The following is a 26,507-nucleotide window of genomic DNA, read 5'->3' on the forward strand; positions in this document are numbered from 1 at the left end:
AGTTTATTTTATATAATGTACAGGTACTATCACGATTTCAACAGCCTAATTTTCGCGTCTAACCAATTTTCATTTCTCAATAGAGAATGATTTTCATCGTTGTCCTTCGTTATCTCTTCAATTCATCTTTTAAATCTTTCTCTTTTTCGTCTTCCCGAAATAACACGAAGTTTTTTGCCGTTATTTCCCGTTCTTTGTACAGTATAGGTTTATACCTTTTAAGTTTTCTTGTGCCGGTACCTATTTCAAAAAGTCATTTTATTTTAATAATAATAATAATAATCAAAAATAATAATTAAATAATTAAAGCATTTCGTAAAGTATTTCAATCATTAAAACTTATTCTTAGATCCAGCTTCACGATGTGCGATCAGGAACTCTGAGGTGCCTCCGCTTGGTTAATACTCGGTCTGTGAGTCTGGAAAAGGTTTCGCATTTACATTTCGCACTGACCTCCGCAAAATATGGAGCCGGATACTATATTTTGCACAAAATATGCAAAAATTAATATATAAAATATATACAAATTATTTTATATAACCTACAATTTTGTCATTTGAGCAAATAGACATACATTAACATATTCTCAGTGTATAGTACATTTGATTATATCTGTTAATAAATTAATAATTTAAATTTAAAAAATATTTTTGTAACTTGAATTCGATATTTTAGTATAATGTTCGAAAATTCATTAAATTCTTCAGCTTAATTAAGGAAGATTTCTTCAGAAAGAAAGATAGTGAAAGTTGAAGAATTATTAATTTCAATTTTTGATTAATTATTATTATATTTATAAAATATTTTTCAAATTTCTTATCTTTAAATTAATTGAAATGTTTGTTATTATTTTTCTATGATAACTGTCAATAAATTCGAGTTCAGTAACATCATTACACTATATATTATTAAAGAAGTTTCTTTATATTTATTTCTATTGCAATTAGTAAAGTTTGAAACAAGTGAGATATCACTCGAGCCTACTAACTCCAAAAGGCATGAAATTAAATAAGGCAAAATCATAATTAAAAGAAGTTAATTTATACTCTATCATATTTTATATTTTAAAAAAGTTTAAATTTTGGGAATCCTATGTTTGTGACTTACATTCTTCTTTATTTGAATTTTTCTTCCAAGTTATATTTGATCCTTATGCGATTACATACTTCATAATTATATTACTATACTTATAAATAAAACTGCAAAATAGTAAGCCAAACCTTCAAATTTAATCAATTAGTTAGTATTTTTCTCCACAGATGGCGCAATGTGGGTATAGTTCCATCATAATAAAAGTTCATTATTTTATTTTACTTATATAATTCATTCTTCTAACGGAATTCATTTTCAGTTTTGCATTATGCATTAAAAGAACTTGTGTTTTATTTATAGTAAATAAAATTGCAAAGTAATCAAAATATCTATAAGTTTTTGTTTCCTTGAATTATTATCGATTGGTTGGTAAGTTCTTATTGAAAAAAAAACAAAAAAAGAAAATTGCTTTCAAAATGAAAAAAAAACTTGGCCCGCATGGGGGTCGAACCCACGACCTCCGCGTTATCAGCACGGCGCTCTAACCAACTGAGCTAACGGGCCACCGCTTTTCAGATTTCTTAACCGGTTAAATAAACATAAATTAAATTTTTACTTAAGATTTTTCTAAAATTTTAAATTATGCTTTTTTTATATTATTATTAATGTAATACAAAACATTTCTTTCAAATTTAATTTTAATTAACAAAAAATCATTCTCATTTTTTTGTTATTATTGTTTCCATCTCCTGATAATAGATGGAGCCTCGAAAGCAAAAATGACCTTGTACCTCGTTGTTAATTTTCTGTAATGGAAACACAAGGTCGACAGCTTTCATCCTTGTGTCAAAATGAATTAATATGTTGTTTATGCCATGCTCTAAATAATAATTTCGGACTTATACCCTTATTATTTTTCATTTTCATTATTTTCTGTCAAATGATATGTGAAACTTACTCCGGTAAAGGTCATTAACCACTGAATTGACGTAAATCGGACTCGAAGTTTCGTCATTCTGACCCAACTCGTTCGACTTGTCACGTAATTATCTGTCTCTTTCCCTTCCTTATTTCCTTGACTATCAAAATATCTAAATTATTTCTCTATCCAATTGAACTTATCTCGAAATCCATCATTTTAAGAATCGCATCCCAATTCTTCTCTCGAAGATAATCGTCAAGTTATCGATCTTATTTGTGGAATGTTTATAGTTATTTATGATTATAGAGGAAGCAATTTAGTATAAAAAATAATTTACTTTAATTCTTTTTTCTTTTTATTCTTAAATTCTTTCTTGGTAAAATGATTTTAAACCGTGAACTCCTCCCAATATTCTTGAGAACTGTGCTTGAATTAGGTTATTTTTTCCTCCTAATCTTCTTATCTTAAGTAGAAATTCTAGCGCTTTGTAGAAGAAAAAAAGTAAAGAAAAAGAAGCGAAAAAATAACATTTGTTGGCAACTTCAACTTCTCAGATTTTAATAAAAGTATGTACTTACTGATAGCCTATTTGTGTGACAATGAACTATGCATTATTGCACGTATTCTCACGGTAGTTTAGATTGCAATCTCTTGTATAAAAACGTTACTTTAAATAAAAAATTAATACAGTACAGCTTATCAGTTCCCCAACATGCATTAATATAGATCAAATGATCTAAAATTATATAAATTCTGGATGATAAGTTCTTTCAGTCAGTTTTAAGTAAATATTTTACCAATTATTTATTTATTTATTTATTGTTATTGTATTTAAAATTTCAAAATTCATTTCTTACAAATTATAATACTCATTTTTATATTTTTATGTTTAGTTTTTATTCAAATATATTTATTGTGATATAATATAGGGTGCTATTTATTCTTACTTTAAAATTAATGAATTAATTAAATTTCGAAAATAAAACTTTTGTAATTTCGTTTTACTAAGTTTATTTACATTAAAAACTACATAACTATGTATTATTATTAAGCAGCTTAATATTTATAATATTAAACTTTTATCGGATAAATATCTGTATTCAGCACTGAGACTAATGTTCCAGAAATTGATTTAGAGAAGAGGGATAAAGACGATTTTCCCTAAGATTTACTCCTAATTCTCCTCTGTACGGTTTAAATTTTGCGAAAGGTTTACTGGAGAACGTTTAAATTTTATTTCACCGCAATTTAAATTAAAAAATCTATATTGTGATTTTTCAAAATTTAAAATTATTTTCCATTATTAACACGTGTCATAAACACTACTATTTAGTATATAGGCCTACATTTACACCTTCATTACATTCGGTTGTCAATATTCATATATTCAGACTATAATAATTTTAGACGTTGATAAAAATAAATAAAATCATCATTTAAAAAGTTTCTAAAAGATATATTATTCTATTATTCCCATAAAGTAAAAATTTATGTTAGTCTTCAGATTTACAAAAGAATTATTATAAATTATTCCACTGAATATACAATACGTTTATTCGTTCTGAATAAATATTCATTACTACATAAAACAAGTTAACTATTAAAGTTCTATATTTCTACTGGATTATAATATTATATAGTAAAAGTATTATTGATATATTATAAAATAAAAGTGCAGTTCTACTAGTATAAAAGAACTATAATAGTTTATTTCTACTTTATATTTAAGGTATGAATTAAAACAAGTATAAACCATACTATTTATACAAAGGTTGTATTAAAGTATATTTATTTTGAAATCTTCATTTAAATATAATTTATCTTCATTTCCAAACAGAAATTTTTCTAAAATTATACGTGATTTTCTTTTCCAAAAGCAGTCTTTGTGTCCAACACTGGTATTGAATTCAGTGAACCATACAGGACCCTTCAATAATCCATGACTTGTTTGAAGCCCTCTTCCGTTACTTCCCGAGGGGTGAATTCTATCGATTGCATTTACACTGATGTATACAAAAAGATTTATTAAAAGGAAAAAATCAAAGCTACACTGTTATGAACAGGAATGAATTCTTATGATTATTCTTTCAAAAAACAGACATAATGGAACTATTTGATAGAGGAAATGATATTTTATACCATTATTTGAAAGCATATTACAAATAAATACATATGCGATAAGACAAGACTCCATTGTGATTTCTGAGAGGCAATTAGACTTAAAAAAATGACATATCAAATTGAATGACTGCTTTCATATCTCTAAAAGATCATATTTATCAACTTGACAAAGCCACAATATGACCTTAAGTCATGTGACACGTAAGGTTCGGTGTCCTTATAGTATTAGTTGTTTAGGAAAGAATCTATATTGGTCATCGATTAAACAATACTCTTTGTTGACCAAGATCAAGGGCAAAAATAAATAAATAAATAAACATGGCTTGGTTGAAATTTTTTATCGTTTACAATTCATTACATTAAGTTTTATTGTTTTGCTTTAAAGAACTTTACATAATAAAACTGTATATTTTTGTTAATTTACTATAAATATTACACAACATAAGTAACTCAAGTGACAGTAAATTATAGTGCGAGTCAGGGCCGTCGAGAGAAGAGAATAGGGGATTTTTCCCGAAAACATAGGAGGCCCGTAGTAGGTCCTACCCTATAAAGTAATGTTATTTGACGAATAACAAATAAGAGCTTTAAGACTATTTTTCATTTATTATTAAAGAAACATACGTATTTCATTTTTTTTTAAATGTCAAAATTGGCCCGCTCTACCCGGGCCCCATACAAGCTCTCGACGGCCCTGCTGTGAGTACAGTATTTACAGTAAAAGTAAGCATAAAATCTTAATATATGAAATGCTTTTTATATATATTATGGTTTTATGCTTATTTTACTGATCTTTTATTTATTCTTTTGAAACGGATAAACAAAAAATGTTAAATAGTCTGGTATTTTAGTAATAAACATCGTGTTTCAAAAAGTATATTGAATAAAAACACTGTTCTAAGTAACAACTGAAACATAATATATAAAAGTTACACTCGTACATTTAAATTTATATTATATTATTATAGTTTTATAAATGTATTTACATTCAAGATCACCCAAAAATCAATTAACTGATCTTTGAAGAATGTTAACCGACTTTTGTGCCATCCTCTATAATAATTCATATGTTGGAAATTATAAAAATTTCTTTTTTTTAAATTATTATATAAACTGTAAATCTTTAAATTAATTTATAAAATATATATAATTAATTCTATTAATTATAAGTTCTATATATTAATGTCCAAGATTTACAAAGTTATTGTCTTATGTATCCTAAAGTCATCAGGATTCTTTATAGGCCAGATGAAGTAATCATATCCACCTGTTATGTATTAAATTTCTTAAAATATAAGTTGAAATTGCTTTATAAAAGCAGATAATCAGTAACACAATTACATGATTTCAGTATCAGATGTACGAATAGCTGACGAACGATCGGTACAAAAGTCGTGACCAAAGATACGCACAGACATACAGTACAATCATTATTAAAACATTTTTTTAAAAACCAAAGGAAACCATTTCATGAATACGCCATCTATTGATTCCTTTTGAAACTATATACAGGAAAACGTGACAAAAGAAGCCTTATCTGTAGTATAAGTTGTAAGTTAATAGTCCACTCTAATATTACAAGATAATAAAAAAACTAGTTGAACCCAGTATATCTATTGTTCATTCATTATCATAAATCACATCTTAGATAATTTCTTTTTATTAATCTCTGTTTTATTTTTTACAAATTTATTTTCATATTTAGGTATCAGATAATAGCTTATATTTATGTTTACTACGTCAGGAATATTAACTAGTTCAGAGAATTAGAAAAGATACCTTACCAAGTGCAAAGTAGTTTTTATATTTTTCTATTTAAAATTACTGAAACGATTAAATCAACTAACGATTTCATTGGCTGAATTAGATTACAAATTACAAGAACGAGCTCTTAAATTAACCAATTAAATGTTAGATTACAAATATTATTTTTCACTTTTAGATAATGCAATCTGGAGTCCTGGAAATTTTCTGCTTTCAAGAAAATATTCTTTAACAATGCCTTAGATTTCGTCTATTTTACAATAAGTCAGCAATTTAAAAATTCAGATAATTCAATCCAATATCCAAGAAACTGATGTAGACTTTTAACTTGTATAGCTAAGGATAGGCCAGAAGTGGATTTAAGCTTATAAAAGACTTGCCTACGACCCCGGATTTAATAAAAGCCTGTTGATAAATTTGTAAATTTACATATAAATGAATAAAAATTTAAGTGAAACATAGTAATATTCACAGCTTCTTCAAGAGAGTTCGTCAAATATAGCAAAATTATTGACTCATTTTTAGGAAGCCCGATCTTAATTTTTGTCTAAGTCCTGAAATTTCCTTAATTAATCTGGAATAGGCCAGCATTTTCTATTCTAGCTATTTCTAGAATAAACTGTGCCCCTGTAATAATCATAGTTACGGTGTAAGTATGTAGAAAAACCTTAAACTTTAAAGGTTTCTTTTCCCTATATAATTACACAATAATTAATGCTATAAGATGGGCATAATTTTTTTTTATTCTAAAAAGATCTCGAACAAAGAAAAGACACAAACTTATCCTTTGAATTTTCAAATATACGTGGTTCTTAGATTATGGATTCAGTTGATTCTCGAAACCTCTACGTGTTCTTCAGAAGTACCGGCAACTGAAAACTTTTATTAGTTAAATCTGGGCGTTTTAAAAGGTTTTCTTTTTCTTTATAAATATATCATATAGTAAACTGCTTGAGCTACAACCCACATAAACGTTAATCAATCTTCTTGATTAACTAGAAAACCACTAGTATAGCAACCACGCCTTTTAAATCAGATGAACCCGTTAGCAAACAGAAAACTGATATCTCGATCAATCTCAGAAAGATATCCCTAATTAAATTTGTGATAAAACCATGTTATTTTTAATGGATATAGAATAATTTGACGAATTTTTTTTCTAGGATTATTTGAAAATTTTGATCAAAAAGTGAAGCGTTTCATGGAATTTATACACATAACACGACAAATAACGTTAATACAAAGTGCGGCCCATAATTCAGGTAACCATAATTTATTGCAATTGATTCTATAACTTTCGTAAAGTTTATAAAGTATTGGAATAAGTCAGCAATTTAGGCTTTACAACGATAAGCCGACTTTTAATTCCCCATGTAAATTATCATCAATTAGTAAGTGTAGAAACTGGTTGGGAGAAATAAACTTACAATGGTTAACTAACTTTCGAGCCACATTTTATTTTAATTTCACAATAAACAAGTATATAAATGACAAATTAAATTAGTATTATCTGATTAACAAGATTCTCTTTTAAGAAAGTCTTAAAAATAGAATATTTATTTGAATGAAATGAACTGAGTGTCTTGACAATACTATAAATAGAGGGTGTAATAAACTTAAGTAGAGTAAGAGAATTAAAAGGATAAGTAATTATATTCAGAACACGTTTGTAAATTGTTCGTTGTAAACAATTTCCAGACATCGCTTTAAAGCAAAAACTTTTTCTAAGAAGCAATTGAAAGAATGAACGTAATAACTGGTGCAGCTGTTTCACTTGTTAACTTAACTCATTCTTCATCTATAAAAACTTTACCGAATTTCCTTTCCACATATGTGACGTCATGTTAAGAGTTAACAGACAAAGAACCAGCTGCCTACTTTTTTATTATGGCTGTTTTGTATTGACAGTGATTATGAAATAGTTTGCACTTTATTGATCTTACTACATTTATTTTTAAAATTTACGCATGTTTTAATCTATTTATTTTTAAAATGCCGGTGGTTTTTTGGTACTTTTATAAAATAGTTATTATAATAATTTATTCTTTTTTAATTGGCATTTTAGACACTTATTTTTTTATTTAAAAAACAGACATTTAATTCAGGTATTTTTAAGTGCGTATTATAAAAAATAGGAATTTTTAAGCATTTTTTTCAATGGGGCATTTATTTATAAAGTGTAAACACGATTTTAAGTCTTTATTTTTCAAAAAATGGCATTTATTTACAAATATAGCGTATTATTTAGCTTATATATTTTTTATCTAAGCATATTTTCGGCTTAACATATAATTATCTACATTTTATTGACGAATTTACCTTATTAATTCTTATAATTAGTAATATTTTTAGATCGAAAGTGCATAACATATACATTCATTCACATTATTAAAGTTTTTCGCATGTGTAAAACTGAAAATAAAAGTATTATGACGCGTAGCGTATTTAATAGTCTTTTAAAGTTCTTTAGCCCGATATAAAGCTGGAAGTAAAAAGATGTGAAGCATTAAATTTATGACCTATTTTATAAAAATGTATTTTTAGCATCGTAATAAGTGCTTTATATAAAAAATATTAATCTAGTTATTAATCTGTTATTATTTATGTATGACTTTCTACAAGATTTAACGTTGGGTGCACATCCTGTTATTTATAACATATTTTTCGACTTGTTATGATAAACAATTCCCCTGCTTAAACATGAACAATGTTACCAATTTTTTACATATTAGCCTATTTTATTCTTCTTCTGCATCATGTGATTACTTAATTATATATTTTAATAAATATACTTCATTTATAATACGCAAATTAATGCCTGTCAACAGTTGAAAGAGGGATAATACCTTACTTTTCACGTAAACGTGAACCAATCAGGTTGAATAACCTCGTAGAAACAAAGAAGCTGAATCACATTATAAATTTAGAATATAATTTTAAAAGGGAATACTAACAACAAAAATAAATTAGTTCATAAAGTGTCCACAAGGGAGAGCAATTCTATACTCTTGACTTAGTCCTTGAACCTCTCAAGAATCCACTTCCGCTCTAACATGTTGTTATGTCTTTTTAACGGGAGTTAGTGCAAAGTTTTATAAATAAAGCACTTATTTTAAAAAATATAAATAAAATGTAAAAATTTTTTAATAAAATAAAGTTTTATAGATTTTATTTTTTTTAAAAATTAATAATTTTTAAAATAAAATTTCCTGGTTTAAATTTTAATTTTAAAATATAAAATTTTAATTTCTTGTGTATGCATTTTTTATGTGTTTTTAACTCAAATCTGTGCGTAGACCTTGTTATCAGGACTGACGATTTATTATAAAGATTCTGGCTAGGTCTGTATCCCGGCCAGAATATGTATAATAAAATTTTAATTATAAAGTCAAAACAATTAATTTATGTAATTTTGAATGCACAAAAAAAAATGTAATAAATAAACTACGAGTATCGTTTCAGAAGGGAGAGAGAGGCCCAGGAGACCCTAGCTGCAAGATCATAATCGTTCTTCACGGCCCTGATTATTATTATTATTATTATTATACATAATTCTGATTGTTTGAAGTACTTCAGTTTAGTGCTACACTCGATTTAGTGTCAGTTTTAGAGGCTAACTAATAGTGACGCTAGATCGAAGTTTGAGTGTATATGTTATAATTACTTAATATTAAAAACATTAAAAATTTCTACATTTTCTTTCAGAGTATAAATTAGACATGTATTTTAACAATATTTTAATTGCTTTTTTTAAATTTAAAATAGTCCTTTAAATTAAATTTTTTGTTTTTATTTTTAACCTAACCTATTCAACTTTTTAACAATATTATAACTTTTTTATTTTGAATTTTTACAATAGACTGCTCCAGAAAGTAATTTCAAAATTGAAATAAAAATTAAAGACGTCTCGAACCAGACTAAATTGCTACAGGCTAAAGTTCTTCGAATCTTGGAATTCCAGTTATTCAACTAACCCGATTGTCTGGCTTACATTTTATTATATGATGTAATACAGACGTTCAGTTACAAGATAACTCTTTATGCATTTAAATTTAACAATAATTGGTATTTTAAAATTAAAATACAAGAATTAAATAATATATTTTTGAAGTATTAATAATTAAATTTGCTATATAATCAACTTGCATCGTATAATAAGTATGCAGTTTAAATACTCTTATATAGCGATAGCGTTAAGATATATTGCAATTTTAGAACTTAATTAACAATAAATGTCATTGAACTTTAAATAATATAGAAGGAACATTAACGAAATTAATCGTAATTAATGCTTGTAGCCATTTTGTTTAGCCATTAGGCACGGTTGAGCCTTTCTCTCCCCATTGTTATTGAAAGAATGTTGCTGCTTTTTACATATTTCTCTCATTAAAAATAAATTATTTCATTATTCTGTTAATAAATACACTTTATTAATTCTTCTTATAATAAATATTTGTTTTTTATGCTCATAAAAAATTCAATGAAATATTCATTCGCCACAGTCTTGAATAGCTTCACATTAATTTTTCTGTAAGACCTATACACGGTGTGAGATGTAAAAAAAACCCCTGTAAATTATTATTTTCGTTCGTTACATATCCGGTTTCCTTGCAATAAGTTGAGTATCTTGTTTGAGTTAGGTAACAAGCGTGTCAAATGCATCTCGTAAACTAAAACTAAGTTTCCTTTAAAAATAGCTTAAAATTTTTTATATATGATGCTAAAAAAAGGAAGGAATTAAATATTATTAAGTATATTAAGCATATAAATTAACTTCTTTATAATAAAATTTAAATACTAAGCTAAAGAATCGAAGTTTGAAGAAAAACATATCATTCTTTTTGAATTTCAAATAATTTTTTTCGAATTTAAGATAAAGTATAATACATCTGATAAAATATATTTTTTAATATTTTATTATATATATAAAATTTTTGCTGATTATTTTATTAGATAAAATAATCAAAGCATGAAATTTGATGTGTAAAATTAAGTTTAATATTTCGCAAAAAACCTAGGAGTGTATTTTAATAAACTCTACTACAAAAACTCTACTCGTTTTTGGAATAGGAGTGCATTTTTAATTAAATGTTTTAATTAAAAATAGCATTTGTATATTGTAAATCTTTCTTTAAAAAATGTATTACATTAGAACTAGTTAAGAATTATAATAATNATCATTTTACCATAGCGCATAATGGTAAACTTATAATAGGCATTATTGCGGCAAAAAATTTGATTATGTGTATTTTTATTTTATTTTTATTCCGATAAGAATCGTATGCGCAATTTTTGTACGTTTTTGTTATACGACTGCATTTTATGTTGGAATTTGAGTTTTTAAAAGCTTGTGTTCTATTTTTAGCATTCTTTTAGTTTGAAATAGTTTAACTGATGAAGGCGGTTTAAAACAGTCGAAAACGTTATTATCATCTTATTAAATATTGCTGGATTAATAAGGTGTTGGGTTTTTAGTTATTTTTAGTTAAGAATTATAATAATAAAATTTAAAAAATGTATTAACTAACCCCAATAATAGTTGACTGCTTTCTGGGTTAGTTACCTCAATACTTGGGTGGAGAACATTGATCTAGAATGGAAAATCGTCATGTAAATTCGAATTGAAATCCAAACTTAGATTAACCTCTTTCAATAAAAAGAATATTTTATTGTTTTCAAAATAGAATAATCTTTGTAATTTAATACACTCTGATAACCTATTTAAATCAAATGATTGATATCGAAACCAATTTCTTTTATATTTTTAAGGTTTTCGCTTCTGGTTTCTTGTTTCCTGCTGAATACCATTTCGAACATCTACTTAAATTTATATCTGTATTAACTTAATTTAAATATCTAAAAATAATAAATTAGATTTATTTATAAACAATATTAATGTGTATTTTAATAGAATAAAACAGAAAAATAAGTTAATTATTGTAAGAATTTGTCATTAAGTTCACTAAAACTTTTACAATATGTCGATTACATCACAGATCCAACTTTTTCAATATGGAGTTCAAGTTTTTGATTTTTTAAACTAATTCATTAAAAATGAAAACTTTTTGCAAATATTTATTCATTATCCCTTGTTATAAATGTAACAAATATTTCTAAATGTAGAATAGGCGTAGCCTTCATAACGAGTAGCAACCAAACCTCTACGTATGTTAGAAGCTATCTGTATGGTCTCTTGTACTTCATGCACAAAGTTTAATTTTTCCTCGTGTTCTACTGAACTTTTTCCATATTGACAGTTAGAAGTCTTTAAAGTAATTTCCCATATTTGTTTTAAGGTCTTCAACTATTCAGGTTAGTTCAGGGAGCAGTTTCTGAACCTGTGATGCATCAACATCAGAAATGTCATCGTTTTTAGGAAATGCAAAATAGTTAGTCGATAAATTCTTTTTACAAACTTTACTCTAAATATCTCGCTTATCTCAATCTATTCCTTTAATAATCTGATTTTGTTTTTGCTAAAATTTTCACTTGGACCTATTTTCTAATTATACAACTTTATATAACAGAAATAGGAGCAGAAAGAACAGAACACAGTCTCCTATAGTTGTTATTTTTTGGTTTCCTGTAAGTGTAATAAGGCAAAATTGAGAAATTTTGTTTCACAATGCCCTAAAGCAAATTGCCGCATGTTAAAAATCTGGACTTCGAGGAGGTCATAACGTATCATGTCCTATGAATGTGTCGTTGTGACATTTCCTAATTGGGGAAAACACGGGACACAACCTCACGCTTATAGACTTTGTGGCCACACTGAACAACTGTGAATAATCTGCTCTGTAATTATTAGAACCATACAATTTTAAGTTTGGCTTTTTAATTGTATTTATTTATTTATAATTGATATAATCAATATTAAAAATTTCCAGGATAATGCTTCTATATCACAATTTCTTCTGTACAAAATGTATAATTTTGTTAAAATTTTCTTAATTTATTTATAAATAATATCAAACCTACCATTGTTTATCTATGTTTTATCAGTAAAATTTTAAATATTTCATTAAAGTAACATGAGCCCTGATAAGAATTGCTTCTACAATAAAACGATATTTTTCTTATTAGAATTTAATTGCAATTATATGCAAATGATTATTTCCATAACCAGCTTAAATTTTTATTTTCTCATAATAAGTAGTTTATATGCATAAAATATAATAATCACGAAAACATTCAATATCGTGACTTATATTGATAAATTCGTGAAGTTAGTTGAATCTTGTTAGTCACGATTAGATGATTAGAAATTCTGTTTATTATAAAGTTTTACTAAGTAAAAATTATTTTAGTATGACGAATTTGTTTTATTTATAAAATGAGTTTTATTAATTTCCAAAATTTTAATAATATCCAATGAAATTTATTAGTTACTTTATCTTTTCTTCATGTCGCGCTCAAACTCAAGTTCCTCAACGTTTCCCTATAATAAAAGGTCGCTTCAAGTCGCGTTGTGTTTTTGCGCTTCTATTGGTGGACAAATCGCTTCTAGTATAACCATATTTTAACGCCTCTTTTGGAGAAAAATCGCTTCAAGCCACATCATATTTTAACGCTTCTATTGGAGGAGAAATAGCATCTAGTCGATCCATATTTTAAACTCTTTACGAGAATTCGCTTCAAGTTTCATAGTAATTTCAACCCTTCTACTTTATAAGAGATCGCTTTGAGTCGTATCGCATTTTGACCGTTCAAATTTCTATTTTTAAAATAAATTCTTTAATTTGTAAATTATTCTTAGTAAATATATGATACTTTTTCTTAAATATGTTATTTATGTTTAATTTGCTACCATTCCCATTGAATCAATGTAAACTTTATATTTACATATAGGTCATGCCGTCATTCAGAAATATTAATGTTTGATATAATAAATCAAATTTTTTAAATAGAATAAATAATGTTATTACCAAGCACTCATATATAAGAATACAAGTCACAGAAAATTTAAAGTTGTTAAACCAGAACAGCAAAATTTCAGGTATTAGAACTCCGCTGTTTTAATAAAATGTTAAATTTTAAATTATTTTTTAATCATTTTACTACATTTTATAGCATATTTATAGTTAAAACAGATTTTTGATATTTATAACACGATAAATTGAAGAAGAGTGTTATATTAATTTTTAATGATATAAACTTAATTTTAAATTAAACTAATTNTGAAATATTTTATTTGATAACAGATAGCCTTCATGAGAAATTTTAATGGCATTTTAGGCATAAAATTTGAATTTAAAATATAAAAGATCATTGTCTCAAACCGTATCATAGCCCTCTCAGTACCGGTGGAATTCTCTGCATGCAATTTATATTCAATACATCTTAGATAGTTATTTAAAATATCCAGTTAATAGTTTCAGTTCACACTTTTCACTCCCATCAACAATGTACCCTTTGGCATGTTCTCACATAGGCTCAAATATATGAATGGTGACATGGTAAAAACACTTCAAACTCAAAAATTTTCATCTATAAAAGTGCTGTTCGTATTTCACTAATGCAATTTACTGTATAGATACACTCCACAAGTAGTTAAGTAGTAGTTAATCCTTTGCATTCTGGAAAGCAGCATTGGCATTGACAAAAAGTAGCAGTGTTGGAATTGCTTATACATTTAGAAATGGAGAGCATAGGAACAACCTTTCTGCAAGTTGCTATGTACTGGTGCAAGTTATCTTCTGAGGAAGTCATAGATGTAATTTTTATGAGATTACATTTGTATTTTTCTTTCTAGGTTATTTTTTCAACACCTATTCATTCTTATTTCCATTTATCATTTTAAAAAATTTGAAAAGTCATAAATATAATTTTATAAGTAAATGATCATTTGATTTTTTAGTTTAATTTATTTATTTTTATTAAATTTGCACCATTCTTACTGGGTTAATTTTCTCAATACTCAATTACCTTCGTGTTTTTTAATGATTTTTGAAAAGTAAAATATTTAAAGTTATCTCAGGAAGTCATTGATATAACTACAATTTTTTTTTTTTTTATGTTAAGTTAAGTAAGTGTTACATTTCATTAAAGTAATTTAAGTGTAAAAATAAATATTATATTTTTACTTTTACCTTTAAATAAAAAGTAAAATAGAAAACAATACTAACTTGTTTCCTTACTTAATTATACATAAGTAGGCTACTTAATCTAATTAAATGTATTTTTATAATTTAAATTAAAAATTATATAGTTTACTTATTAAATCACTTAATTATTTCCTTATCATATGCTTTTAATTTATTAAAAATTTTTCTAGATTTTTCCATTAAATTTTAATTATTTTATTCCTAAATTCATTTTACTTAATATATAATTGTTCTTATGCTATTTAATCATTTGAAAAAATATATTTTTTTTTATTTAAAAATTATTCTAAACATTTATTTATTATTCACAAGTTGAACAAGATCTGTTCAGAATTTCTGATTAATTTATCAAAAATTAAAACAGAAATGCCTTTGATTAGAAGGTATGAAGGTCACTAAATTATCGCAATTTATATTTCATTTGTATATAATTAAAGCTTTTTATTATAGAATTGAATTTCGTAACTTTTAATCATGTTTATTGTCTAACACCTCGCAACTACGAACACCGTTTAAGCTATTGCATTTTGGTTCTTTTATAATAATAATAATAAATAAAAAGCTTTTATTCAGTTTTCTTATAAATTAAAAATAAAAATTAATTTGTCCTTAAATTATTTATCAATAAAATCATATAGGTCTAAATTATATATATTAACATTAATATTGATAAATTCTTTAAAGTTAAGTAATTGAATATGTCTTGAGTAAATGATTAATAGGTTTAAATTCTAATTTATTTATTTATGTAAAATCTTGTTTAAATTTTCAATGCATTTGAATAAGAAGATATTAACGAGGAATGGAAGGGATTAGGATTATAAAATTTTTAAGAAAATTTTATAACTCTGTCCTTGTCCCTTCACTTAAGGAAAAATATAAATAAAAAATTAATTAATTAATTGAAAAATTGTAGTTTATGTTATTAACAATTTTCAGTGAAAAATATCAATAACTGGGGTTGAATAGTGAAAAGTTAGTTTACTTTAGGATATTTCTTGAATTATAAATGTTACTTAAGTTAATAGAATCAAAGCAGGAGATATTATTGTTATTATGTATTGAATAAATGCCCCAGATTTAATTTTTTTTAAGATACAATCTATGGAATAGAAAGGGATGGAAAACCTACTGATAAACCTTAACCTTCTGTTATTAAAAGTAAAACCTGAATTTTATAAACATTTTATTATTATTATTATGCAAGAGAAAATCAATCAAACTTTTTAAAAAACATTTAAGTATACTAACTAGAAAACGACCTTTAACCTTCAATAAAAGTCATTTGTTGTACATCGTTAAAGATCATTTTAAATAAACTTTTTTCCACTAACTGCTCGAATGTTATCATAAGGCCTGATGTCGAAAGGTGCGAGCATATCAATCATTCTCTATTTTATCATTTATAAAATTGTTAGGAACCAGTTTTTATCATTTTCTAGTTTATATTTTAAAATTATATGGGTTATCCACTTTATTTGCTAATATATTTATTAAAATCTACTAAATCATAATTATGAGGTTTTTATTATATAATTAAAATGTATATTTTATATTTCAGATAATTTTTCATAAGTTGCTAAATTTAAGATTTGTTGATAAAATTATTTGTAATGAAATAGAAATTAAAAAATAATAATAATTTATTAGAAAATTAATTATTTTTTACTATACAAATTGGCCCAAAAGTCACATAAGTTTTTTCCCACAAGCAATACATCAATTTGGTTGTAAAAATTTTCTAATTTGAATCATTTTTGTGGTTAATTGAGGAATAAAGTATCTAATAAAACAGAAATTTAGTCATTAAAATGGTTAACTGACTTTTGGGCTATCCTGTACTAAAATATTTTTATTATAAACTATTTAAGGCAGTTTATTTCTTTACTTAATATAGTTTTTAGAACAATCTAAAATATTACAAGTAATTTCCACTGATACTATAATTTATTGTAGAATTCAAGGTAAAGTCTAGTTTTTTTAAAAGAATTAATTACATTATTAAATTGTACAACTAATGAATCATAACCTTGAATTGAGAATGATATCTAGCATCAATATAGGATCTTGCTGAGAAATTCCATCTCACCTATATTAAATTAGAAGTCTGTTATGATACAATAGATAGGAATCTAGTTTTAAAATCTCTATGTAGTTGACCTTGGTTAGAAAAATTGCCATGATTATATTTAAAGATCAATATATTTCTTTCTGTTAAATTATTTATATTAATTGTTTCCTAGATTTATTAATTAATTTACAAGAAATTTACTTCTACACAGGACTAAAAGTATACTGTAATTCCAACCAAGAGTAAATTTCAGTATTCATTTTTCTAATTATTTCTTAAAGTTAAAACTGTAACCTTAGGATCGTGTATGTTATAATGTTATTTCTAAACAGTATATGTAATAAATACTCAAACAAAGTAATTTTTTAAAAAAATTTATATTATTTTGTCCATTCAGAATACAAAATTATTCTTTGGTCAATTAATGCTTTTACATAAATCAATTTTTAAGTCAAAAAATTGGTCCCATATCAAAAAAGCACATAATTTGAATACTGTAGATTTAAAAAATAGGAACTTAAAATATTTATAAATAGCAAAATTCTTACAATTATTAAGGGAATGTTAACATTGAGCTATTTTTTAATCCTGTAATTTTCATTCCGGATAATACAAAATTAATTTTATAAGTTTCTAAGTGTGTAAAAATATGGTGTTATTGTAGCAGTGACATCAGTACTTCCCACAGGAGTTAAAAGTGTTGGTGAGGTATCATCTGTCACTTCTATCTCCCACATTTCCTGTAGTGAAAATTCGGGGAACTGGATTTACCCTTAAGGCATTCATTTACTTAGTTATTCTAAGTACAGTTGAAGAAGTAAAGTAAAATTTACAATACATAAAAATTTTAAAGACTATGATTACTAATTACACTTTTCCTATTGAGTAAAGACATTTGGTAAAATTTTCAAAAATTTACAGAGTATAAATACATTATTAAAGATATAAAATCTTATAAAAATTAATTCTTATTATTTTCAGGAATGAATTTTTATAATACTGTTTTATACCGGAATTTTATACCCATAATATTTGAGGATAACTTTGGTAGATTAAGCATAAAGAGGAATACATCATACTAGTGTCCTTGTACATATGCTACATATCCTTGTTTTGACGTAGATTAACATCAGTTTTCCTCGTTATTAGATGAAGTAAATCTTGACAAAATATTCTACTTCATTCCTCTAAAATTTTTACCAATTAGTTAATTTGATTAAAATAATTTTGTCAGTAAGGCACAACAGTGTTAATACTTGTAGAAATTCGATGTCACCATTCAAAATTTTACACAGAATTCATTCCATATAATACATTACACATAAAAAAATATTTGTATACTGTAAAGATATCAAAAATATCGTTTAAAAAAATGTAAATACTATAATAGATATAGAACATCACTAACTTTAAATAAAAAGCTTTACAGGATATCTCTGCATGAAATGTCACAAGACGTACAATGAACCACATGTCTTCTCATTTATCATATCCTGTTAAGCTAGGCACAGTTGATGAGACTTGATAACGAACTTCAGTGACCAGCTATTGTTTATAAAAAATATATATACATATATATATATTCGTTGGTCAACGATTATTTTGTTAACAGAAATTAATAACTTGTATGAAACACTAGGCATACATTATCAATTTTAAATTTTTATACTACTGTATTGTATAATTCAAGAAACCATAAAATTATGATATTTTCTTATCCAATATCTGGTCACCAAAGTTAATACAAATACATAACTGGAATACAAATAAGAAAAATAATACTGAAAACTAATTCTAAAGAATACAAAAGAAAATAATCAGTACAAAAATCTAAACAATTTCCGCAGATTTCCTTTCAATTTTCTTAGCCAGATCGGCTACAAGATCACGAAAGTTGATTGGATCCATATTTTTGGCAAGTAATTCTATAATAAACCAATCTCCCATTTTACATTTTTGTGCGATTATATCAATATGCTGTGAACTTGACATTCTAGCTTTACCCTTCAAAACTATGTAACGAAAATATGGCATGAAATATAACACAATATGATATATCAAAATATAACAACTTAATGTGGTTATGATAATAAACCAAAACCATAAAAACACATAGATTTTTTCGTTGACAATATTCACTGGTAGAATGCACATGGCATCATGACGTTGGACATCACCCGAAGATCCGTATCTGTGGAAAGTACATTTAGTAAGACGTGGGAACACTCTTATCATTGGATCGTACCTGACACTGTGGTCCCATTCGGTAAACTGTAAGACTTTTGTGCCATAGCTTGTAAATTCTCCTCCTAAAAATTTATCCATAAGGCACATCTGTCCAATGACATTTATAAGAGCAAGGATTTCGCATAGAAAAAACTGTAGGACGTAAACACCGTGCTGATCCATATTTGCCATAAGATATTCGACTAAAATCTCTCTTCTTTTTGTTTTCTTTTCTGCCTCCATAATGGGAGCGTTCAATTCTAAAAGTATCGATTTTATTCTTCCTCCTTCCCAAATTTTCCATAGATATCGTGGAATGTAAAATAGTAAAGCTTGTAAAAACAATACAAAACATACCCATTGATAATAGGTGTGATAGACTTTCTGCTGACCCTTGACGTATTTGTCAACACCTGGATATGGAACTTCCTCTCCTACTTTTTTCTCCCAAGCATCAACAACACTGAATGTTCCATGAATCCAACAAAATGAATCTAGAAGTTTCGATGGAATATCATCTCTTGATATACAATTGATTGGGTCTCCGATGTATTGTTTGCTTGTCACTAAAATACTAAATGCTAAAAGAATAACTACTGTATACTTATAATGTAAACAAAATACTCTATTGTCTATATTTGTACTCTTGATCTTCAAAATTCCTTTGAGAGAACCTAAAATTTTATCCATCTTCTTTGTCAAAACATAACTCGGTTTCAACCTTCTTTGGAATAGACTGTGCTTGCCTCTTACAACCGATGCTTTGCTCTTATTGGCTCCTGTTCAGTCGGTTAGGAACGAATGAAACGTACATCTGACGTCACTAGACGAGTCTGTTTTGCTTTTGTAGGGGGAGATACTACTACTGGTTCCGTTTCTCACTTGTTAGAATCATTTTCTGTTATAATTATTCATAATTCATTCGTTCGTTCGTTTCATTTTTGATCTCGATAACTTGATTAATATGAAAGTTGCAAACAGGCTTTCATATTAAAGTCAGAATTTCACGTGGGATCCTTCTATTGTTGTCTTTACAAAAGTGGAACAAGGTCGACATGTATTAAGAGGCCTATGATGAAATAAAGGTCTGAACAATACAAAACTAAAATTAGAAGTAAAAACTAGAAATGTTAATCATATGTTAATTCAAAATTCTAATCATGATCTTTGGCTAAGATCTCAATGAGAAAACTGTTTTATCTATATCTTATAGCTATCATGAAAACAACCCACTTGATGATTCCTCTGTTATTTTCGAGCTCAGGTAATGATTTTGCCTCCTTCCTCCGAAATTTTTTTTTGTCTTCTAAAAATCATTTAAATTCTAATCCATCACTATTGTCAAAAACCCTAATCTTCTACGTGAAGGTATGCACGTTCAATGAGGCTCCTTTTGGGTTTTATTACTGGGTTCTTGGGAATGTTCAGGGCCTCTCTTCTAGTTCAATAAACTTCTAAGCATACTTTTTAATTTTAATGTTGCATAAACAATACCATTGTGGTAGTACCCTGTGTTTTTCCTACATTTTATGTCATAATTATAAGAGAAAGAATTAAGAACAATAATCTGTTAATAGAAAATCGTGTTGTTTACGATCATATTGTTTCTGTTAACTAAATTTAGAGTGACATAATCTATCGTGGATATGATAATAAGAAATTAAAAAAAAAAAGCATGAATGGCAACTGTATATAATAATTTACAAAACAAGAAAATAATTTGTAAAATCAATATTTAAAAACGAGTTATTAAGTTTTGATTTCCTGATTTAATCAAAATGGAAAACATCGTTATTCTAAACCTTATCAAAATCAAACTTAAATCAGAAAATTAAATTTCAAGTTTTTAATTTAATTATTGCATTATAAAATGCATTCTAAAGTAAATTTAAGTGTGATTTTGTAAGAAAAATGATTGCATAAATCCTTTTCTGAATTTCTTCTATTTTCTTTAATAATTATATAGCCATTTATACTTTTAACATACTTTTTGTGTATATCACCAAGTCGTATCATTTATTAATCTATATCAGTCCTAACATTCATGCAAATGACTGTTATTTTGTATTCTTACATTAGTCATACCTAACAATTGTTCTAGATTTTCCTTGAACTATAAGGAGATACTGTATTTTCAATTTTAAATTCACCATTAACTAAATACTTTACGTTTGTAATTTTATGTTTATTGTCAACATGCACCATTTTTTCATACTAAAATAAATGACGGAAAAGTTCCAAATTTTTTTCCTTCTGGCGTTCTACTCTAGTTATCTTAACCAATAATGATTAGAACAAATTCCTATTTTCGGAATTGTTAATTCTTTGTTTGAAAAGCGTTTTCATTTCTTTTTTCTTTTCACATTCAGCATACTTTTTGAAACAAACAACGTGTTTTAAGGCACAATTCTTCCCCGTGACCTTTGAACTGTGTAACCTTAAGGGCAAGTTTCTGGAACTGGTCTAACAAAGAATAAGGTTTTGCTAAAGGATCTTTTGTTGATACTTTGTATATGTTTCTCTTGTAATTTTCTTATTTATTCAGAAGGCATAAAGCATTTCTTTGTGTTTTTATTTTTTTATAAGCACCAGACTTAAATTTTTATAATACTTTTTCTAAATGAGTCTATTATATTTTACCCTCAAAGAAAGGTAATCCCTAAATATTTATAAATTGCTGTTGTTTATGTACTGTAGAAAGAGCTTTGCTACTTCAATGTTCAATAATTAAAATTTATTGTTATTTAATTTGAAACAAAATCGAAGAAAATAAAAGAGAAATACAGTAATACATTTCTTTTTATTTTCCTTGATATTTTACAATTCGTTGAACTTGAATACAAGTTTTAAAAAAACATAATAACTGAGTTCTTCTCGCTTGTTTAACCCTCAAGGTTTACATAAAAATATCATTTTAAAATATTTTAGAATATTTTAATAAATTAAAAATCATATAGCATGCATTTAATTTGTATTAAAATGTATAAAACCAATAAAATATAATTTAGTGATAATAATCTAGAATATAATAGAATTTCAATACATAAAATTCTATTATATTCTAGATAATTCTACATTTTGATAGAATTAAGTTGTTCTATTAACTGCCAACAAATACTGATGTTTTTAGCAATATCATTTTACCGTGTATATTTAACGCAGGTGTCCAAGTTGATTATTTATAATAAACAGAGCAGTAGACATAAATTATATCAAGTTAAACAAAAGAATTATACTCTATATATAAACTTAATAAAAATATTATTCACTAACAATCAGAAGGTCGGCAGAATGACCAACCATACGCCACACCTTTTAGCTGCATTTAGCTTCCTGTTTCTTCTTCATTGCTTCCATTGATTTACTTCCGTTACAATTTTCTAGACAAAATATTTTGTTTTAAACACTTTATGTCAAGGTCATTTTCTATGTTTTAAAATCGGAATTTTATTCTCGTAAACTATATAAGGATGCTCTATTGTTATTTTATCTTGAGCTCGAGCTTTATTCTTTCAATAATGTAAATTTTTTTAATTTTAATTTTAAAATAATTCTATAATTAACTGTTTAAGGATTCATTTTAAGGAAAATTATGCGATTATATCCTTCTGACGTGTCAGATGACCTTCTTTCCTATAGATTAATTCTGATATTAGCGGATGTAAACGCTTATCAAGGAAAGTTAAGTCATATACAGTAGTGTAAATGTAAAAAATAATAATATAATTTAAGAAAAAACGAATAATTTATAATAAAATATAAGCTTTATATCTTTTATTAGTATCATTTTCTATATCATTCTGATTTCTCCCTTCAGGAAATTGCTTTTATTAACTACACTAATTGAACTTTATGAGTCGACGTTAAATTATGATTTAATTAAGTGATGAATCATTCTTTGTTTTCCAAAATTTAATTTTAACTTAACTACATAAATCTGTGCAATATAATAATACAATTCGTTGGATCCTAATTCAATTTATATGCTGATATAGGATGAAATATGTACAGTACTTACGGTATGTAGATACAGGAATTTTGCATGTTTTTCATATCAAAATGTGGTTTTTATACATACATATATGTAGTACTTATATTATATAAGTTCATTTATTCTACAAAATTGCTATAAATAACCGGATGTATATGAAATGAATTTATATTTAGAACTTGCGTGCTAATGATTGTAACATGTGTACATCCACCTTTATTTATGTGATGCAATAGGAAAGGTTGAGCTCCTATCCTTCGTTTTTTCCTTTTATCGAAATTAAATTACGTTTAGAAGTGTATATGTAATTTTTTGAGTAATCTTTATGCAAAAAAACCTGCTTGTATATTCTTATTGTTCTGTGCTCTTAGTCATCACGTGGGGAGACCCTATTCATGTCTGCAGGGAGAAATTGTTCAGTTAAAAATCAGAGAAAATTAAATGCTGACATTTTATATTTTAAATTGTATAAAATTATAAAGAATTGACAAAAACACAGAGATTTTGATAAGTTTTATTGGAGGAAATTTGAGAATTTCCTTTACATCTACTCACGTGATGTTCAATTTTAAATTGGTAGACGCCTAGCTTTCAGAGTTCATACAATATCCTGTTTCCACTTAACGCAACGGGACAATAGTAAACGAACAGACAGATCTACAGTACTAACTCCAAAAGCAATAAAGGCAGTTACAGTTTGTAATTTTTTTCATTTAATTCACTAATGCTAGCGTTATAAACAATGCTTTATTCTAATTTTCTCTATCGGAAAGGAGAAGAGAAAAAGTAAAAATAATGTTTTAGAAGAGGAAAACAATTTAGTCAATCATAAAATAGGTCATACATATAAAAAAAGACGGGAGAGACTGTTGATAACTCCTAACCTCTTTTCTATGTAAGAGAAATTAGAACGTTAAATGAAAATTTTAAAGAGGTATCTTTGTTTTAAAGATTATTTCGCATAAAATGAACAAAAGCACGAAATTTCTAAGCTTTAAGCATCACGGTAAGCTTATTTGCAGGTTGTTAAGAATCACGTGATTAAGTAGGATGGATAAGAAAGGTCAGGCAGACGGGTCAACAAGTAAAACTCGTTTTCTGCAGACAGTCTAGGTCATTTTTGATACGTTCGGTCACAGCACAAAATTGTTGCTATCATCATTAATTATAAATCCGAATGTCAATATTTTACAAGAAAATCATTTAAAAATAATTAAGTAAGAAAAACACGCTTCACAGCATAATTTAGATTTTCTAAGAAATTATAAACATTTATATTTTGCTGCTGACCATTGCATCATCATCATCATTTGCTGCAGTTTATCTGCAAATGATCGAAATTTTCTCAACATTAAGAGATGTAGAGATGATTTTTTGGGTACTCTTCACATAGGGTACTGATAATTTAAGGTTATATATACAACAGCTGACTTGCTGTAAAGTTATACAAATTTTAAATATAGGCCTACAATACATTATTTAACAAATATTTTCATAACAATGTGTAATTAAATTGTCAACACTCTTCATTAAAATTTTTTTCTCCTTTGAAAAACCATTTAAGAGGAAAATGTCATAAAAATTATAAAATACATAACACGAGCCATTTTCTTAATAGAAAAACCCTTTTTTGCACTTAAATTTTTAAATCTTCATTTAAATATTGGCGAATTTATGGCTATAAGCCAAAGCTATGTCCTACTTTGTTACGTTAGCAAGAACTTCATGCCTGACCGAAATCTTAAAGAATGACCTTCATAGAGATGAATAAAAAATTTTTAAATTATCCATCGATAGAGAAGTAAGTTATAAAATGAGTAGTTTTTAAAGTCATTTATGACTAATGACTTCGAGAGATAAAATCTAGGCCATATATGACTTTGTTTCTCAGCAGTATCATATCAGTAAAATGTCTTATGTGTTTATATAACATACACGTCTATATAAATTTAATATTTCCTCATTTTTTAATGATTTTTTTTAATAAAACACTCAACTATTTTAGAATAAATGATTCTCGAATATAGGACATTCATGGCTGAGTGATGTCTTCATTCTACTTATATATATAAAAAATTTGTATAATAGGAAGACCTTTACGGTGGTCCAAAAACTCAGTTAACCATATTATTTGTAAGCAATTCAATAATTTTTACAAAGGTTGTAAGCATTTGAATAAGAAAAAAAATTCAATCTTTACAATGGTAAACTGACTTTTGCCACACCCTATACACATATATATAAATGGACTTCTACATATTAACTTTACAGACTGAAATATGAAAGAACGAAGTATTTATTATTGAATAATGCGTTTAGAAACTTTTAAAACATACTTTTTTGAAAAAGAAAAGGAAAAGGAAACAAGGATATATTTCTTACGAATTTCTATAGAACATAAACGTGATAAATACATGTTCACCTTTAATTTAAAGTAGAAGTGGACAGACTTTTATATTCTTCATAAATCACTCAGTTTGTTTTTAATATTACGTCTTTCTGTAACATAATCCTTTCCTACGAACAAGTACATTACTCATTAAGAAAGGCTATAATGCATCATTACTTCACTTTTTTTTTCCTTTACTTGAAACGAGTGGCGATAGAATAACAGTCAAATTTTTGAAGGATTAATCTTAAATTTCACGTAGCATTACATTTATCAGATGCAAGAAGTTAGTCTATTTTAATAAAATTTATATTTCTATTCTTTATTTACTTATTTAAAAATTAAATAAAAAAATAAATTGCTTTTTTTTTGGAATCAAAATTGTATAAAAATTTTTATAGAAAATATACAAAAATTATTGTTTATGGTATAATTGTTGTAGAATATTCTTAATTTTAAAATACAAATTAATGTTTTTAAAATGTAATTTTTAATTAATTTAACTATAAATTTTTAAGTTATTAATTATATCAATATTTTAAAGTTGATTAAATCTTATTGGTTTAATATTTCGCCTTAAAATTTAATATTTAATTATTTTTCTATAAAATTAATTAGAAATTTTAATTTTATTCAATTTGTCAGTAAATTTTAATTTTATTATTAAATAACATTAATGTGTATTTCTTTTTCTTATTAATTTTATAATAAAGAATTAAATGAAAGACATTCAACTTCAGTAATTAATAAAACAGTAAAAACACCATTAAACTTGAGTCTAAAGAAAATATTTTCTATAATTATAATTTTAAAATTTTAAAAATTAATTATATTTCCAATAAATAATTATTATTTTGACAGGATTAATTTTGAGTATAAAATAAATA

At 25.9% G+C, this 26,507-nt stretch overlaps 1 protein-coding gene, 1 long non-coding RNA gene and 1 other non-coding gene across 3 annotated transcripts; all 3 read right to left on the reverse strand.

Moving 5' to 3' along the window:
- Positions 1-25,705, reverse strand: LOC111631309. Its single transcript, XR_002757679.1, has 3 exons — positions 25,654-25,705; positions 11,368-11,429; positions 1-477 (listed from the first exon to the last, which is right to left on the reverse strand). It is a non-coding gene; the product is annotated as an uncharacterized LOC111631309 (long non-coding RNA).
- Trnai-gau lies at positions 1,523-1,596 on the reverse strand. The gene has a single exon. It is a non-coding gene; the product is annotated as a tRNA-Ile (tRNA).
- LOC111631308 (innexin inx2-like) lies at positions 17,404-20,101 on the reverse strand. Its single transcript, XM_023375528.1, has one exon. It carries the CDS (start codon positions 19,928-19,930, stop codon positions 18,845-18,847), a length of 1,086 nt encoding a protein of 361 aa, XP_023231296.1. The 5' UTR covers positions 19,931-20,101; the 3' UTR covers positions 17,404-18,844.
- Positions 25,706-26,507: the final 802 nt, after the last annotated feature.

Source organism: Centruroides sculpturatus, unplaced genomic scaffold (genome assembly GCF_000671375.1).
Source record: "Centruroides sculpturatus isolate CEXI.00-Female unplaced genomic scaffold, Cexi_2.0 scaffold443, whole genome shotgun sequence".
Lineage (NCBI taxonomy): Eukaryota > Metazoa > Arthropoda > Arachnida > Scorpiones > Buthidae > Centruroides > Centruroides sculpturatus.